A 19,263-nucleotide genomic window follows, 5' to 3' on the forward strand; every position below is an offset into this window, starting at 1 on the left:
CCTCTGCATCTTTTGCTCTGCCAGGGTCCACCTACTTGACATTAAACAAAGACCACTTCTCATATAGCATCACGCTTACAAACATAAAGGTGCCTGTATCTCCAAAGTGACATTGAACGTGAAACTTCGTACACGAAGGCAGTTGTCCAAGCCGGTTTTAATATTGCCTCATTCAAAACCCTACATTTCATTGTGTAAAGTTTGGAGATACAGGCACCTTTATGTTTGTAAGCGTGATGCTATATGAGAAGTGGTCTTTGTTTAATGTAAAGTAGCTAGACTTCTGACGGAGCAAGATGAGGACGTGTTTGAGTAACATAGCTATCCTGCATGACTGGAAGGATTGATGGATTATACTTTATGACTATCCACAATAGTCTATATATCAATGCTATCAGCCATTCTCCTTCACAATCGGCAATGTTGCCCATTCTATGACAGCGGAAACAATTAGTTTCAGACATCTATTTCCATGATTGTGATTATGGATTCGAGTTGATTTGACCGAGATGGTGCCAAAGAGGGATTACATCAATCCACACATCTAACCATGCTCTATGTTGCTCAACTGAAGTAACCTTGTATGAGCGTAGCTCAGCCAAATCAACTCGAATCAACATAATCCAATCATGGAAATGAATGTCTGAAGCAGGAGCATCGTTCCTTTGTCATAGAATGGGCAACATTGCCGATTGTGAGGAAATGGCTGTTAGCTCGCAATGTATGGGATACTGTCAATAGTATACAGTATCATCCTTCCATCCTTCTAGTCATGCAAAGTAGCTGAGTTACACAAAGAGGTCCCTCTGCATCTTTTGCTCTGCCAGGGTCCAGCGACTTGACATTGAACGAAGACCACTTCCCATATAACATCACGCTTACAGCATAGTAAAAACATAAAGACGCCTGTATCTCCGAACTTTACAATGAAACGTGGGGTTTTTATTAGAGCAATGGGCTCGGCTTGGCCAACTGCACCTTGTGTGAAAGTTTCACGTTCAATGTCGCAACTAGCCCAAAAAATATTTTTTGGTCGTCGTCGTCGAAGAGGTCGACCCCCAGATCCAGTTTGGCTGGTAGCGACATTGCGAAATCTGGGATTGGCAAGCTTGATCGTGAAACTGGCACCCAAGGTGCAGTTGGCCAAGCCGAGCACATTGCTCTATTCAAAACCCTACATTTCATTGTAACGTTTGGAGATACAGGCACCTTTATGTTTGTAAGCGTGATGCTATATGAGAAGTGGTCTTTGTTCATTGTCAAGTAGCTGGACCCTGGCAGAGCAAAAGATTCAGAGGGACCTCTTTGTGTAACTCAGCTACTTTGCATGATTGGAATGGCCGATGTATGATCCTTTATGCATTATCATGTATTGCCAGCTAACAGCCACTTCCTCTCAATCCCAACTTTTGTTCATTGTGTTACAGTGGAATGATGCTCCTGCATCAGCCGAGCATTTCCATGGTTCAAGTGTCTTGATCCGAGTTGATTTGACTGAGCTACGCCAAACAGCAAACATGAAAATTAATGAATCGCAGGCCCTGCGAATGTCTCCGTCTTTCAAACTTTTGGACGCTCCCATTCAAAATCTTCGAATGAAGCGTGAGGTCTTTATTAGAAAAAGTTGATCAGCATGCTCGAGAGCACCCTTCTGACCGATTTTCAAGTTGGAGGTAGGCAACTTCGGGGCGGTGGACCGTCCGCTCTTTTGTTCCCCATCATCTACCATTTGGGCCGCCCCGTATTTTAAATCTTCACAATGAAGTCTGCAAATTCAAAATAAATGAGGTGGATCAACATGTTCCAGCGAACCTTCTGACAAAGTTTCATGTTCGAAATGGGGAATCCCAAGGTAATGTATATTGTTTCGATAAATCATGGATCTGGGGCTGACCTGCATTTCCGACTTACATAGTAAACCCACATTGCACCCTCCCGTTCCAATTTTTCAAATGGACATGATGTCTTTTTTAATACAACATTGATCAGCACGTCCAAGAGCACCTTGTGTCAAAGTTTCAGGTTCGAGAGGGGCAATCTCAATATCAAGGATTGATGTACAGTGTTCATGCATTTATACAAGAGGTGTCCTACAGCTCAGCCTACTTTAATTTCCACCTCTTCTACTCCCTCTTCCTCCCATTCTCAACGGTTGGCCCATTCAAGTATACAACTACCACCATGCGAACGATTGTCCTGCTTCAACCCATCATGTCAATCCTACGATTGCCTTGATCCGATTGTCTTTGACAACATGTCAAGTCAATGGCGTGTGCACTCCACTACTACACACGGGTCTCTTGACACTACACCTTCTCTTGTACACTCTTCTACCACAACCAATAGTAACAGCAGTTGCCATTAGCAAGGTCTTCATTCCATCGTCTCTAACAGCATTCACAACCTTGCAACCTACTACAATACACGCTCTTGCATGCTTCTCTCCCACGATCAAACGTAACAGCAGTCGACGTTAGCAGGGCCTTTACTCCATTATCTCCAACAGCGTTCTTTGCTTGCAGCACTCTGCCTTACAGCCTTCGTTACGAGGACAATAGATAGTCATTGCATAGAGGCAGCTTTGTTTACGTGTAGCAACTTGCTTCAATACATACGACTTCTTATGGATATGGGATATGGATATCGGTATCGACATGGATGTGGATGTGGATGTTGATATGGATATGGATGTGGATGTGGATGTGGGTACATGGGATGGAAAACCTTGGATGCATAGGTAACCATGGATTCGCTTCATCCAAAAAAGGCACGGGAAGGAAACCAGCAAGTGTAGAGGGGCATCAACATTGCATTCAATAAACGCTTCTATATCGCATTCTTTAGTGTTCTATTGTTGCTGTATGAATTGCCACTATGATATTAATGTAGCTAGCTATCTTATGACAATAATCTCTCAACTATGCAAATAAAAGCAAGCTGTACATAGACTGTAATAAGAGGAAATCGAATGCTGGTATTTTAAAGTGTGACACATTCATTGCCACAAAGGTTTATTACACAAGAGATGGCAGAGTACTACCAATCAATAAAATAGCGAGTGCAGTGATGGCATGGACTCGTGATACGGAAGATGCATTGGATGCTGATTGGGTGTTGCTATGATGTGAGGCACTTGCAGATGATGCTTGGCTACTGGGATGATTGGTGGTAGCTATGGTGCTGGTAGCAGCGGCAGCTTCACGGTTGTTCGCACTACCCATTGATGACATGGATGGTGATGCTGCTGCTGATGATGACATGGCACCACTACTAGAGGCAGCAGCGGCAGCTGCACTAGCAGCTTCGATAGCATCCAATTCTCCTTGATTCTTCGCATTGATCGATGGATCTTTTTCAGATGCTGATGCGGCAGCGATTTCATCTTCGCTACCTGCTGATAGTACATGTTTCTCTTCATCTTCATCTTGAGATTGTTTCTTGTTGCTCTCCTTAACATCTTTTTCACCTTGTTTGCTCTTGGGTTCCTCGTAATCATGGCCTGTCCAGTCACCGCCAACGTATTGCTTTGGCTCATCATCATCACCTTCCTCTTCTTCGCCCTCCTCTTCGATTTCCATTTCACCAGCAGCTTCAAACATGGTAGGTTCTTCTTCCTCTTCCTCTTCCTCTTCTTCCATTTCAGGCTCTTCCATCTACATACACATACCCACTGGTTTAGATACAAGGATCATGACACGCATTGTATTTGGCATACATACCACTTCATCTTCAGGCTGCTGTTGATCATCTACACCACGTGTTGCAGTGACGGTAGTAATTTTCTCCACAGGTGGCACGTCTTTAAATTCCACACCTAACACCTCATTTGGTGGTGGTAAGAGTCCATCCTCCATCATGTGAGCCTCTTTGGGATCTATATACAAAAATGGATTAATGAAGGTGCATGTTGTTTAAAGTATACTATGTTGGGATTTGTACCTGCCGAGACAACAGCTGTGTTGCAGAACAATGCAACAGCAATAGATACACCAAGGAATTGTGCTTTCATTGTATATAAGAATATGCGAGAAGAAAGGCAATGGCTCATTGTATCATCAAAGAGCAGCCTTTTAAATAGCGGATCTTAGACTGCAAGATGCATTCCATCCAGCCTGACATTTGCACCAACCCCGTTGATATTGACATCCTTTGTCATTTCACAAACCACACCCCCAACAGGAACAATAACAACAACATAACAAAGGTAGACTGTTCATAAATCGACTTTTTTTTTACTCAATGCTATACAAACGATATTGGAGGAGACAAGTTGATACTACGGGTGTAATGACAATGGATATGGAAAACACACGTGGGGGATTTCAATCTGATCCAAATCCGGATGACACATATTTTTTAGTGATTACCAGACGATGCCTTGGTTTGTTGGCGATCAGCAGCTTCTGCAGCGGCCTTGTTAAAGTTTTCTGCATAAGCGACCAAGGATGCAAAGCGGTTGGTGGTACCATTGCTGCTGCCAGGGCTACCAGCAGGACCATCATTGTTGCCACGTGGTGGTGGTGGTGATCCACTTTGAGTAGCACCATAAAGTCGTGGTGGAGATGTGGCGAACATGCTTGTGGAGGATCCATTACGTTGAGCTTGGCTATGAGCAGGACGACGTGGATGACGCGAACGACGTAACATGGAATAGACACGCAAACCATTACGCACATCGCCAATAGCACCTTCCCAGTGCATGCGTGGATAGGTAGCAAGTTGACGTGCATCCTCTTTAAACTTGCGTTCAATACCACAATCAGGCAATAAGCGAATGATGGTGCCAACTGGCAATGATAAGGCACCAATAAGAATGGTCACCAGCCATTGGTTGGGAGTGAGTGGGGTTGTCTTGAATGCAATACCACCAAAAGTGACAATAAGGAATTGGCAGAGAACAACAACCAATTGAATCACAAGGAAGATCCAGTCCCTGAAAATACCCTTGAATACATTGATGGAGCCATCGATACGGCGGCAATTGATCTCGTTGAACACTTGAAGGAAGACGAAAATGTTGAATACAATCGTGCGTAGAACAACTTGATCCTCAGGGCTATCCGTCAAATGGAAAATGGGCTTGCCAGCGTAAATCACGGATAAGTTGACAGCAATTTGGAAAATAGCTTGACCCAAAATCATCTTGGCCATCTTGAAGTTGATCAAATGTGCATACTTTGAAATGGGTTTGCGGTTCAACAAGTCGTCAGAGGGTGGTTCAGTGGCAAGAGCAAGTGCAGCAAGCGTATCCATGATCAAGTTCACCCAAAGCAATTGCACAGCGCTAAGGACACTTTCGGAATTCTCGGATCCAATAGCACTGATGAAGGATAAGACAACAGCAGCAATGTTGACAGTAAGCTGGAAAGTCAAGAATTTGCGTACACCATCATTCACCGAACGGCCCCACAACAATGCCTTGAGAATCGAATTGAAATTGTCGTCCATAAGGATGATATCACTTGCTTCCTTGGCAACTTCGGTGCCCGTGATACCCATGCTGAAACCAACATCAGCCAATTTAAGAGCAGGGCCATCATTGGTACCATCACCAGTCATGCCAACGACTTGATCTTGTTCTTGCAATCGAGTCACCACAACAGTCTTATCGGTAGGGGATGAACGTGCAAGCACTTGCAATCGAGGGATCACGTTACGTTGTTCTTCCACGGACATTTCACGTAATTCAGGGCCCGTCAATGCTACACCACCCTTAGTCAAGATACCAGCATTGCGAGCAATGGCCTTGGCAGTGTTAAGATTGTCACCAGTAATCATGCGTACGAAAACACCAGCTTCACGGAACTTGGCAACCGATTCAACCACACCAGGACGCAATGGATCCATGATACCAACAATACCAATCAACACGAGTCGTTCAAGGGGTGGCTCTTCACCAGCGGCGTTGCTGTATTCATCTTGCTTGATATCACGATAAGCAATGGCAAGCGTACGAAGGGCATTGTTTGCATAATCGGTAATGATGGCGTTCCATCGTGCCTTTGCATCCTTGTCAAGTGACTTGGCCTTGCCATTGGCATCCATGTATTGTGTACAGGCACCCAAAACAATTTCAGAAGCACCCTTGACGTGAATACGATAAGCAGCATGGTTGGATCCAGAAGCAGTGTCGGCGGAGTTCTCGCGAATTTCAGTAATGGTGGTCATGGTCTTTCGCTTGGATGCAAATGGATACACTTTGGCAATTTTGGCATCATGTCGTAAGCTGTCGTATTCAGCACCAAGAGATTTGGCAAAGCCCAATAGTGCACATTCGGTCTTGGAACCAATGAACTCCAAAGTGCCATTTTCATTCTTGCCTTCAAAGGCGGTCGAGTTGACAGCAATGGTCTCCTTGAGCAAAGGCGATACATACTTATCACTCACTTTGCCAGCCCATTGGCGAATCTTTTCAACGGCATCGAATGATTCATCAGCCAAGGTTGCACGAACAACGGTCATCTTGTTTTGGGTCAATGTGCCGGTCTTATCAGAGCAAATGGCAGTGGCGTTGCCCATGGTTTCACAAGCTGCAAGGACACGTACAAGGTTGTTGTCTTTGAGCATTTGTGTAGTAGCAAATGCAAGTGCCATGGTAACAGCCATAGGTAAACCTTCAGGAACAGCAACGACAATGATGGTGATGGCTTGAATGACAATGCTGATCATAGCAGCAGCAATCTCGGCAGGTTCAGGGAACTCCGATGCCATGGATGCAGTGACAAAGTACTTGATGACAAGGGCAAGCAACATAGCGATAGCAGCAGCAAAACCAAGCTTTGCAATTTGCTCGGCAAGAGCATCGAGCTTGTTTTGGAGAGGTGTACCTTCGGCTTCGTCACCACGCATGGCCATCATGATTTTACCATAAAATGACTTTTCACCGACAGCAATGACCAACATGCGACCCATGCCTTCGAGGACCTTGGAGCCGGATAAGATAAAGCAGTCGCCTTTGTCTTCGGTAGCCTTCTTCATTGTGTCGGATTCACCAGTAGCTGATGATTCATCGCATGCCATATTGTGACCTTCGAGGTAGATGCCATCCACAGCCACAATTTCACCAGGTTCAAGTTCAAGTACGTCACCGACATTGACATCATGGACACTAATTTGCTGCTGCTTGCCGCCACGAAGAACGTTGACATGGCGATCTTCCTTTTTGGCGTTCAACTTTTTGAATTGTGCTTCCTTTTGATAGTCGTTCACTGCATTGGTCAATACAACAGCAAGTACGGCAACGAGAATGGCAGTGCCTTCCACCCTATAATATTACACGTGTCATTGATTAGTTTTGGGATGATCTGCTGTGTAACATGCAAGGGAAAAGAACCAGCCACCACCAATCGTAATACATACCAGCCAACGCGTGGCTCATCAGGCGGATGTCGTGGCGAGTAGTCCTCCCATATGCCAACAGCCAACGAGACAAACGATGCAATCGTCAACATGACTACAAATACAAAGTAAGTAAGTGGATCATGCATGATGATGATTATTTGTATACACGTACTCAAAGTCTTATCATTATAGGACGCCCAAAGAAGCTCGAGAAAAGTCTTGCTCTTGGCCTCTGGCAACACATTGCGTCCGAATGCTTCATGTCGTTCTTGGAATGCTTCTTGCCCGGAATGTTGAACGCCTTCGTCAGCTGAAAGACCTGTGGTGACATCGACACGTAGTTTCTTGGCGAGTGCTTTGACACCACCGAGTTGTTTGAGGAGGTCAGGGTTCTTGGGGTCGACCAACTTTGTCAACTCGTCTGCTGAAACACCAAACGACCCATGCTTGTTAGACGTAGTGTTGTCCCCGTTCAATAAAGGCCTCCGTTCGTCATGAGGAGGAGGCATTGTGAAATGAGTGGGAGAAAAAGAAAAAGAAAGGAAGAGAGAGAGATACTAAAAAAGAAACGAGGGAAAAACAATGAGGTGTTTAAAAAAACGTGCAGAAGGCAATGTGGTATTGCATGAGAGGAACATCATATTAGCATGAGTGAAATGTGGGTTTGTGCACACTCAGCCAAAAGGGCAGCTTCCGATCGAAACTTCTGTCATACTGTCTGTCTGCCAAAGATGAAATTGGTTCTATCCTATTTTTGAATCTATCGACCGTCAACGCATGGGCGGGGCCAAATTGTCATTGACAATGAGCAGAATGCCAATAAATCACCGACTACTACTATTTCATTCATTCATTATCACTGTACACTTTTAATTGTTTATTCAATTTCCCCATCAAGTAGACCAGCAAAATCATCTAAATCTGAACCCGACGATGATGATGAATCACTATCTCTTTCTTCTGGATAATCCTCTTCTTCTTCATTGTCCGTTGTATGGCCACCTGTGCTAATGCCTTCGTCGTTCTTGTCATCATCTCCCATCGTTGCAACTTGTGATAGCTGTGATCGACCTCGTTTTGCAATCATTAACCTTCTCTTGCTTAAGGGTGATTTTGCTTCTTCATCGCTATCGGTAAAATTGTCTTCGCCTCCGGAGCTATCAGTGTCAACATTCCTACGTTTCCTCTTGCTCTTGATACGTGATGATGCAGGACTATAAGATTACATATATACAAACATTAGAGCCACATGGAATGGCGTTACACACACATGATGGATAAGTATACTTGCCTTCCAATAGCTTCTGAATCCGTATCCCACACATCAGTGCCACTTTCATTGATTGCATCGTCTACTTCTCTATCGGCCTCGTCCCAATCAATATCATCGACTAGACCATGTTCCTCAGGATCGAACGCACCCTCATCAAATGGTGTTGACTCGGGATTCTCAAATTCACTCTCATTGTTGTTTGGTGGCTCGAGATCCGGTAGGATATACTTTTGCTCATCTTGTCGCTCCCAACGTCCCACACTATCCATCAACCAATCGGCTGTCACTATCTTGATGCGGTTGGTTTTCCTTGCTCGCTTGACCTTATCCGTACCAGCCTATATTTGTTTATAGATTAGTCATTTGAATGGGCCCCTCTCTACATGTTGTGTGTGTGTTGTTTACCTTGGCAGCTATCACGTGTGTTACATTGCCTGTGAGATCTGGTAGACATACGGCGCCAAATGATTCTGCAAGTTGCCAATACATGGATGTCGGCAAAGGCTGTTGCTGAGGAATCAGACCAGAAAATACAGCATGCACTCCATCCAAAACCTGTTTTCTCATCTCGGGTATCAAATCCTTCACATCGGGCTTCTTGACAGCTGGTGGTGATGATGATGATGACGATCCTGCGTCATTTTGCTCCTTGTTGTACGCATCCAATCCTTTGTAAAACCGATCGTGCACCTCCACAAGCACCTATAACGCGTAATGAGAAGAGCGTTCCAAAACGATACCTGTGATCTTTACCTTTGCCATGGTATATAGCTCCTTATCATTATCCACAAGTAATGGCTGATCTTGGCCAGGGGCAAGTTCGTTTTGTTTCTGTGCAAGTGGTCGTTGTTGCTGCTGCTCTTTCGCCATAGCTTCTTGAATACGTTCTTGTTGTGCCAGGAGTCGTTTGTCATTCGCAGCCTCTTCCTCTTCTACAGCATTGCCTTTCTCTTCTTGGATCTCTTCATTGTCTTTTGATGCATCTAATAAAGGAGGTCATTGTGATTAATCTCAACCTATATATAACCCATCTCATCATATATGAATTACCCTGATCTTCTTCATTTTCCTCCGTTTTTCCTTCTTGACTCTCTGGTGTTGGCGGTAATGGCACCTCTGGGGGCTAAAGAAAACAACCATCATCATCAGCATGATAGGCAGGAGGATGTACGATCTCATGACGCTTACCTGTTTTGGTGCGAATGGGGAATTGATATCACCAATGCCGACGAAAAACTCATCTAATCAACGTGGGGCCTATGAGTGAAACTTTTGCCAAGAATATCTCTTTCCAACTACTTACATGGTTTCACTTTGATAAGGTTGGGAGAAAAGCTCCATACATCGGATCGATCATCCAATACCACCACCATTGATGTGTCACATGGAAAGAGTCGTTGTATCTTCTTTTGTGTCATGCCTATGCATCACTATAAGTATGGGATTCGAATCTTACAAACAGCCCTGATACGTACTCCCGCTCTCATCTCGAGATAAGATTCTGTCACGAAATAGCTTATCTTCAGGATCGATCTCGCGTGCCACAGCCTCTGCATAATGTCGTGTGCCCATGGTATAAATGTGAAGCTCGTATAATTTTGACACTTGTTGGAGGAATTCGGACAATCCAGGTCTATAAAAGTGCATGAGCTCGTCATTCCATCCACACACACACACACACATACACTCTTTTGAGACTTACCTCAGCTTGATGTAATACATGAGATTGCTTCCAGGAAGTGTGAATTTGCGGATGTCCTTGGTTGCGGGGTGGTTGGCGTTGTTCTCGTCCTTCATCCATTCACCGACAGTGGGATCCCAAGTAGCGTGCACCACCGTTTGATCAAGATCAAGGATCAATGACAGCTTACGATCTTCCACCAGCCTTGAAGCATTCTCTTGTTCCAACCTTTCAGCTTCCTGTTGTTCATCAATGTAATTCCACATCATTGCGTCAGTTTTAATGAGCCATCGACAAAACTCTGTCACACTACCACCCTCCCACGGCTCCATTGACCAACACGATGATGATGAAAATGATGATACCTTTCGGCTCACCGTCAATCCAGTTGTATTGTGACTCATGTTGATATTATCCTTGGTAGATTCGGCCCTAAGGATTGTAGGTGAGTACAACAAGTTGATACGTGACACACACACACACACACATACGCACGCACACACACGCACACATACACAACACAACACAACCACCGATCACATCCAGTTCTCGCGTGTATAGCGTTATGTGTGGATAGTATCCTTTCAACTTACTTGTCCAAGACTTTGCCACAAACGGCACACAGGCCTTGAAACTGCACTTCGTGTGTACAGTCTTCCATCACGTCTATTTTTGTATTGATCCATTAGCGTTGCCAATCAGGGTTTCCAATGCGACCATAACACTCACCCTTTTTTTTTCCAAATCTCTCAAATGCGCGTGGCAATGGGTTGATGCTTGTAATTGAGGTGAAGAGTGTGTACCTAAAGAGTAGCGGCGTGTTGAAGAAAGCCTGTCGCGGAAAGGCACGTGGTCACAGCGGTCAGTAAAGAGTGTGCAAAGCACCACAAAAAAAATAAAGAGAGTCCTCTCTATTCATGCGCTGGTGAGGCGCATTTTGTCGGCATTTCAGTCACATGGCCCACCATAGTGAAATTTCATATCCACACACACACACACACACACACACATATAAACTCTCTTTGTCCCAATATAAGAGTAGCTTCTTCAATGACAACAAGCATATAAAAAGATTCATGATTGATACATCCCCATGTCATTTAAATCGTTCTATGGATATGCTTTGTCTTTTCCATCTCTCCCTTTATTGTTCCGAATGGGCGCTCACATGGCCTTGTTTTTGACATGATGTTGTTAGCAGTGGTACACTACGAATCTATCACTTTGTATCCATAAGCAGGTAACGGTGTATGTGTAACAGATGGCTGACGTTGTTAAACTACAATCAAAATGACATGTACGGTGACAGGCGGCATTTTCTTCATTTGTGTGTTGCTACCAAGGCCTATACGATGCTTATCACCTGATCTTTTATATGGACGCATGCAGCTTATTGTATTTGGTTAGTGAGTATTAAAGGATTTCATATGTCGTCAGCACGTCAGGGATGTTAGTATTCATGTTGAAAACAAGGCCAGCAGCGGGCGGAATATACCTTGGGTGGTGGTGTAATGATGTCTGTGTGTATGTTGCTCAAGCGTCTGACAAGCAATAAGCAGCTGTACATAAACAACAAATACAATAAAGAAAGCTGTTATGCAACATTTTGAAACCGGAAGGTGGTTTCCGAAAAAGTACTGCATCATAAAACAGTGGGATGGCAACATGCCTTCCTTGGCCAGAGCCTGCTTCTGTGGCTTCTTTCTATATATCACAACACCCTACATCTCTAGTAGCACTAAAATCACCAGAGATAAGAAAACATCCATATATGTACACCGCCAATATACGGTAATCAAACCAGCTCCTTTTTCTGGAATCAGATGGAAAATCCAACAACGACAACAACGACTACTATAGCAACGGTTGTTGTCGTTGTTCACCTCCTATCTGGTATACGTAAATTGGGTATTCTTTGATGAACCTGCATATCACCCAGCGAATCATCATGTCCCAAAACCACCTTATCCAGCGGCGGGCATATCCTTATGTGGGATGACTTTTTGGTACGCTTTCCCGTTCATACATGGATTAGATGCTGTGCTCCCTCTACTAAATACGCTCTCTCTCTCCTCCTGCAGTTGCTCGCATAGAAAACTCTATACGGAGTATTCTTTTTTTTTTGCTTTTTGCTTTTACCATTGCTGCTGCTGCTGCATGTCATAAATTGGGGGGTGGGGTTTGAGATACGATGCGTATGTGTGTGATTTAGGCGGGGGCCATGAAAAAAAGCAGCGAAAAGGGGTTCACGTGTTTTGCAGGTTTTGGGCAACCAAGCCCATGGGTTGTCTATTTACTGCCAATTTATCACGATATGGCGGGCTGAGATCAGCCACTCCATGTGTGTGTGTATCTGGTTCTGTTCTTTTAACGTGATCAGGTGATAAGGCAAATAACAGAAAGAGAAAGCGGCTGTATGTACTGTATATGGAGAGGAGAGAGAAAAAGAGAGTACGAAATGCGGGGGGTTGTTTATGGAAGACGAAATGTTACACACATGGACATTACACGCCAAAGCACAGACCGAAATTAGCAACATGGCGAGTTCCGCGGGATGAGCTATTGATAAAATGTGCTATATAAAAGGCGGTCTGCACTAACCCCTTTTCATCTCTCTCTTCTCAAAACCCATTATCAAATACCTTTGTTCTCCTTTTTTACCCATTGACATCAACATCATGACTACAAAACGTGTCCAGTTCTCTTGCCATGTTGAACACATTAGCACATTCGCCAATGAAGAATACGGTATGATACAAACACCTTTAAACGGAAATGAAATGTCCATTAAACTCATGTCAAATATTTATATACAGATCGGACAGCACAAGAAGTAGCCAAGCTTACTTACAACGACATGTATGAATTGCTTACATTAAAGTCGGAACTGCGGCGACAAATGGAAATGATGCAACGACAACAACAACTCGAAGAGGCTGCTGCTACTGAACAGCAAGAGCAAGAAGAAGACCAACAATCCACAACATCCTCATCCTCATCCTCCGTTGCACCCTACGACATTTGTGCATAATCAACATCACAAACACTAATACCCTGCTAATCACCACACACGCACACGAGCAACCTTGTATACATAATATGCCATCGTTTTTGATTCATCGCACAATGCACCTGCACACACATGATCACTCTCTTATATACCATCCTTCTGCTGTGTGCACGCTTGTCGCCCTCACGCATATATCAATCCCTGAATACCACCGAAGAAGAAAAAATCCCTTTCTTGTGTCTTTCACACACACACGCTCTCTCTTGTATCTATACCGATTTCCAATTCTGCATCATTTAATGAACATCCGCTGCTTTATCACAAAATAATTTACACGCCGTTATTGGTTATCAGAGCGATCATGGCCTGCACTACCCTACTTGCAGATACTGCAATGGGAAAATGAGCATGAGTTAGAGTTTGGGTGTACACACACACACACACACACACACACACACGCTTTTACACATAATAATAATAATAATTCTTACCTTGTGCACTGGGGTTTTGGATCTTGTGGTCAAGTTCAGCATGAAGAAGCCGTTTGAGTTGATTGACAAGGACACCGATACGAGCCCATGCACGGAATTTTATCCACCCTTCCTCGCCCACTTTGAGACCACGGCCGAGATGATCGATATCCACTCTGCCAGCAAAGAATAGGATACCATAAGGTCCCACCGTAGTCGCATCCCGAATAAACACCTTTGACGTTTCCATGCGAGAAAAGTAGGTCAAGAAGGATGACGGCTCATATTGATTGTTGGAGAACAATATTGATGTGGGATGCAAAAACACACGGCCATCTTGCTTTGTATAAAACTTGATTTCTCTTGCTTCCTTCTCTCGTTCCACTGTGCCGCTCAGCACCTTGTCATACTTTGCATCTGGCAACCGGATCTTGGCCACGTTGGGATTCAACCCCGCAAATATAACGCTCTTGACAAGATTCACATTGCTACTGTGGGCGTTGTATTCATCCTCCTCCTCCTCGTTCTCCTCAACCTCCTTAGGGGTAGTAGTCTTCTTCTTCATCTTTGAATAAAATCCAATCTCTTCAAGTGCTTCACGGTATTGACGTCTTAAATTGGCCACCTCGCTCAAAGTTGCAAATGATAAAAAGTTCTCTTCGCAAAAGCGTCTTGCTTGTCGTACACCTTGTTGCTTCAATATTTGCCACCATGCATCAAAGGCTCTCATATCAGTAATCCAATCACTACGACCATGAGCGAATCGTTCGCGGCATTGTCGAGCTTCTTCACGGCGTTCCATAGGGGATGTAAAGGGGCTTTTTAGGGACATGGTTGCGGCAATGGTGAGAACTGGGTCTAGACAACCGAAAATCGATCCAAGTAATAACATCTTGCTGATACGGAGATCGGCTGGAATGGATGCCTGTAGAGTTGTCCTACATTAGCCATAGAACAACAATCCCATTTATCCTATATATCACACTTACCATGTGCTTGCCAAGGGGTGTGAGATCTCCGCGTTTGCTATCATCAATCGCATCCACAGCACGTAACGTACGTACAGCACTATCGAGTGCTTGAATAGAGGGTGGGTCTAGTGCATCTTGCAAAAAGGTCTTCACATTGGATTCGCCCATGGATTTCACTTGCAGGCATAGTTGCTCAAGTGGCGTGCGTAGTAATTCTGGTACTTGTTGGGCACGCATTTTGTTGTTCTCGGTATCACGCATAAACAGCTTGTAGCATTGCCCAGGTCTCGTACGACCTGCACGACCTCGACGTTGTTTACAAGATGCTTTGGACGCCCATGTTTCCACCAAACGCATCATACTGTTGCTTGCATCATACTGTGTTTCCTTGACACGACCTGCATCCACCACATAGACGATGCCATCAATGGTAATAGACGTCTCAGCTACATTGGTCGCCACAACAATCTTGAAAACATCAGGTGACACCTTTTTGAACACTCTGGTTTGTTCTTGTGGTGATAGGTTGGCATGCAGTGGCAAGATCTCGTATTGGTTGCCTGCATCACGCGACAGCACCGTTTGCAGAGTCTCAACGCATCGTCGAATCTCCATTGCACCTAATAAATGGGTATTTAGCATATCCCTTTTCTTTCTCCCTTGCATAAGATTAGAGTTTTACCAGGCATAAAAACAAGAATTGCAGGTTGGGCACCATTATCGATCCGAGTCTCCCCGTTCTCAGTAATATGCTTAATAACATGGGCCACCAAATCATAGTCGATCTTGTCCTGGTTACGATAACGTGCCAATGTTAATACGGTGGGTTCATTGTAGCCTTGATCCAGCAAGATGGATTGCCATTTGGCCCATTGTTGTGTCTTGTCTTCTTTATCTTCATCACGCTGCTTTGGCATAGGCAAACGAGACACATACGACGTCATCTGGATAATGTCCTCCAAATAGCTGATGATGCAAAAAAGTTATTATGCATGCATGATGCGATCGTTTCCCAAAATAACTACACTTACAAATCTTGCACTGGATGCGTGAAGCCCGGGATTTCAATGGTGGGTGCGCCTCCGAAATAATCTACAACAAATATTATATGCACGCATCAATCTCCCCTATCCATTCCTTAGTTCTATTCGTAATACATTACCTGCAAAGAGCTTTTGATTGATCGTAGCACTCATCAACACCACCTTGAGATCCTTGCGCTTCTTCAACACACGGCGTAAGATGATAAGCAAGAAATCACTATCCACTATTGGAATCTTTAGTAGAATGCGGATGGTAACACACACATGCACATACCTGATCTCTCATGCACTTCATCAATCATCACATGACTAATCCCTGTCAATTCAAGATCGCTGTGCAGTCGACGTAACAAAACACCGGTAGTAACAAATTGAAGTTGTGTTTTTGATGACGCCTACGAAACGTTGGATGAGGACGATTGCTCACTCTCACGACCCCCCAATTCGAAAAGCTCGGGCTGTGCCGTGTGTGTGTGTGTGTGTTTTTTCATGGTTGCTGTGCCAACATCATCATCACCACCATCACCCTCATCATCCTTGTGTGTATGTATTTACCTTGGTTTCACCACGCACTGCATAACCTACTGAGCCGCCAATCTTGTCACACCGTTCTGCAGCCACACGTTCTATTAAGGTCATGTGAGTAGGGGGGGATTGTGATCATGGATATATAAAATATCTATTTACCTGCTACACCAATCGCCGCGACCTTGCGAGGTTGTGTACAGATAATGTTGCACGTGGCACCTTGTCCATTCTCAATAGCGTTATCCAAGATGAATTGGGGCACTTGAGTCGTTTTACCACAACCCGTTTCACCACTGACAATGATAATTTGGTGGCGGTGTACAGCATCCATGATTTCCTTTTTGAATCCATTGGCCGGCAATTTGGATCGGACAGGTGCAATCTTTTGCTGATACTCATCCGAAGCATGCATACTCGCTAATTCATCCTTGAGTTGTTGTGATTGTTTGCTCTGCTCAGCTGGTGACAGAGTCTTTGGCTGATAACGTCTGCCATTGGATTTGGATCTCTTGTTGGGTGACTCGATGGCGTTGGTATGTGTATGGGTAACGCCTTGGGAAATGTCGCGTAACTTGGGTGGGTGAGCAATGATATCATCCATATGGTCTTGTAGCCATTCAGCGCACATGTACACCAATGGTAAGCCCAAGTTGGCTTCAGCTTCAATGACTAGACCACGCACCATGGAGAGCTTGAGATAGGCTGGTAACTGGTCACACAATACTGCAAATACAGGCACTGTGCTTGGGTATGCTGAGTCGTCGGCGATCATTACTTCCAAAGACACTGGTAATTCATGCTTCTTGCCTCGATGCATAGTGTGTGCTGTCAACTCGATGCAAAAATGAAGTCGCTGTTTCTCCTTGTCCGATTTGTCAATGAACTTGTTGCCGTAGATTGATTCAAGTGCAACGGCTTCTTCTTGTCGCATCGTGTCACGTTCTTCAGCATCCAACATATCATCCACCTCTGCCATTGGATCATCACCATGAACAAGTCTCCACTGCAAAAGTGCCAATGCTTTCAAATCATCGTCAGCTGTTTCCTCCATTGCTTCTTGACACACTTCGGATGAATATCCAATCGTCGTCATCTTTTTGATCAACCAGTCTCGACCCAGTGATTGTGTTGTATGCGAAATGGTGGTCATGGTGGGGTTGTAATTGGCGTGCATAAATGTTGGAGGTAAATCTATCCACCCACGATTAGTATACACGCAAATCCCAGACAATGAATATAATGCATTTACCATCTTCAGGCACGTGTAAACCTATATAAAGAGAACAATGAGATCCCATGCATCATGATTTCTTTGTTGTACTTACATAGCCAATCCAATGCTGTAGCCATATCGCTGCTATATTCAAGTGCTTCATCTGCATGTGATGGCCGGAATCCCATACGCACCAAACCATCATGAATGGCCTTACGCTCCTCATCCGAAAGTTCTCTATCGATCTATGCAAGTTCCTGTTAGCTATGTATACGTGTCCCGAATAAAATGTTACTTACCGGTTGATATGCAATGTTGGATTTCTTGACGACATCCTCAACAAGGGATCGATTCTCTGAGCTCATGTGGACTGCCGGCAAACTTTCCCAATACTTGCGTAGCTTTTCATCAATGGCTCCACCTCCACCTCCTCGATGATGATGATGATGATGATCATCCACCTTATCCATGGCGAGCATACGAGGCATAGGCACAGCGGCATTAGCTGATTCTTTGGTTGGTCGTCGATCCACTGCATTCTCTTTCTTGGCTGCTGGTGTATTGGGTTGAGCATTGAAAGGATCTGGTGTATACATCCATTCGGTTTGCTTGGTCTTTAAGTTTTCAAATTGATGCCAAAGGTCGCGGTGTTGGGGTGGAAGTACACGATGCATAGGCATATGCGAGTTGACACGATGTAAAGCATAAGTAGCTGCCAAATGTCTTGCTTCAAGTGCTGTAGGTTGATGAAAATTGCCACTGGAATCCGTGGGTGGTGTCAATATCACTGTTTGGATCTGTGCTGTCTTTTTGTTGCGTTTGCCGAGTTGAACGGTGCCAATAAAGCCTTGCTTGCTACGCTTCATATCAAACGTCGGCTTTTCCCACCCATGCTTTTGACAATGCTCGTGCAACAATGATACAGGTGTCTTGCCAGTCCAATCACCAAAGATGGATTTCTACACAATGGCCACCCCCACCCATGTCAACTCAAGATTGTATAGAGGCATTCCATTCACAAGCTACCTTCTCCGATGGCTGCTGATCAGGGGCTGTTGACTTGTTGCCACCCGCATTGCCGCTCTTGACAATGTTGCGTCGAGGTCCCTTCTTGTTGTTGGATGCAGCAGGAGGTGCAGGATCGGCTGCCTTGGACTTGGATTTCTTGCCCGGTGCCATGCTGAATCGGAATTGAAAAGGACAAGAGACGACGGCGATCGATACAAAAAGAGGGGATAAAGAAGCGTTAGCTGCGACAGTTTTGTGTAGCATCAACGTCGCCAGTACCTGAGCTGTCACTCAATGCAATCCACCCAAGTCCATCACCCACCATTGTACTTGTATTTAGTCATTGTTTGATATATAAAATGCATGAGAAGAGTATCTATTGATGAAGCTTGCTTCTATGCCATCGTGTAATTGAATCGCTAATCACCTACATTTGATCAAACAATCCATTGGGCTATACCTTTTTGCTCCTTCTCGATAATAAACGTATCTGTTTTGGTATTTGAATAAGAGATACTATCAGAGACGCGCATTCGAATTGATGAATTAGCTGTATCAATACTACTTTTGCATTGAATGTACGCTTCCTTTATAATACTAAGCAGTAATTTTGTTTAAGGATGATCGCTTAGACACCCATCGAGCATGGTGTGATCGATACTTTTTGCCTTGTAAGCACAGAAGTAGATCTATACAATAAGCCATGCGATGTATGTTGGGGATAT

The 19,263-nt window shown here is 44.4% G+C and overlaps 5 protein-coding genes across 5 annotated transcripts; 1 reads left to right on the forward strand and 4 right to left on the reverse strand.

Annotated features, from left to right (window-relative positions):
- Positions 1 to 3,014: 3,014 nt before the first annotated feature.
- Positions 3,015 to 4,009, reverse strand: O0I10_000359 (uncharacterized protein; the record flags this gene model as incomplete). The annotated part of the gene is made up of 3 exons (XM_058480470.1): positions 3,015 to 3,653; positions 3,720 to 3,874; positions 3,940 to 4,009. The coding sequence occupies 3 exons, from the start codon at positions 4,007 to 4,009 to the stop codon at positions 3,015 to 3,017; spliced, it is 864 nt and encodes a 287-aa protein (XP_058348993.1).
- Positions 4,010 to 4,356: 347 nt separating this feature from the next.
- Positions 4,357 to 7,850, reverse strand: O0I10_000360 (calcium-translocating P-type ATPase, PMCA-type; the record flags this gene model as incomplete). Its single annotated transcript, XM_058480471.1, has 3 exons — positions 4,357 to 7,264; positions 7,360 to 7,453; positions 7,514 to 7,850. The coding sequence occupies 3 exons, from the start codon at positions 7,848 to 7,850 to the stop codon at positions 4,357 to 4,359; spliced, it is 3,339 nt and encodes a 1,112-aa protein (XP_058348994.1).
- Positions 7,851 to 8,218: 368 nt separating this feature from the next.
- Positions 8,219 to 10,956, reverse strand: O0I10_000361 (uncharacterized protein; the record flags this gene model as incomplete). The annotated part of the gene is made up of 11 exons (XM_058480472.1): positions 8,219 to 8,555; positions 8,633 to 8,952; positions 9,020 to 9,316; positions 9,368 to 9,597; positions 9,665 to 9,737; positions 9,803 to 9,855; positions 9,918 to 10,034; positions 10,090 to 10,247; positions 10,317 to 10,534; positions 10,661 to 10,727; positions 10,889 to 10,956. The coding sequence occupies 11 exons, from the start codon at positions 10,954 to 10,956 to the stop codon at positions 8,219 to 8,221; spliced, it is 1,938 nt and encodes a 645-aa protein (XP_058348995.1).
- A 2,017-nt stretch (positions 10,957 to 12,973) lies between these two features.
- O0I10_000362 (uncharacterized protein) lies at positions 12,974 to 13,326 on the forward strand (the record flags this gene model as incomplete). Its single annotated transcript, XM_058480473.1, has 2 exons — positions 12,974 to 13,043; positions 13,112 to 13,326. The coding sequence occupies 2 exons, from the start codon at positions 12,974 to 12,976 to the stop codon at positions 13,324 to 13,326; spliced, it is 285 nt and encodes a 94-aa protein (XP_058348996.1).
- Positions 13,327 to 13,635: 309 nt separating this feature from the next.
- On the reverse strand, positions 13,636 to 18,709 carry O0I10_000363 (uncharacterized protein; the record flags this gene model as incomplete). Its single annotated transcript, XM_058480474.1, has 13 exons — positions 13,636 to 13,694; positions 13,797 to 14,700; positions 14,765 to 15,366; positions 15,429 to 15,712; positions 15,778 to 15,838; positions 15,909 to 16,013; positions 16,064 to 16,184; positions 16,345 to 16,415; positions 16,477 to 17,508; positions 17,567 to 17,587; positions 17,643 to 17,775; positions 17,830 to 18,489; positions 18,557 to 18,709. 13 exons carry the CDS (start codon positions 18,707 to 18,709, stop codon positions 13,636 to 13,638), a joined length of 4,206 nt encoding a protein of 1,401 aa, XP_058348997.1.
- Between the last annotated feature and the right edge of the window lie 554 nt (positions 18,710 to 19,263).

The sequence above is a fragment of the Lichtheimia ornata genome (genome assembly GCF_029851405.1).
Source record: "Lichtheimia ornata isolate CBS 291.66 chromosome Unknown scaffold00001, whole genome shotgun sequence".
In the NCBI taxonomy this organism is placed as follows: Eukaryota; Fungi; Mucoromycota; class Mucoromycetes; order Mucorales; family Lichtheimiaceae; genus Lichtheimia; species Lichtheimia ornata.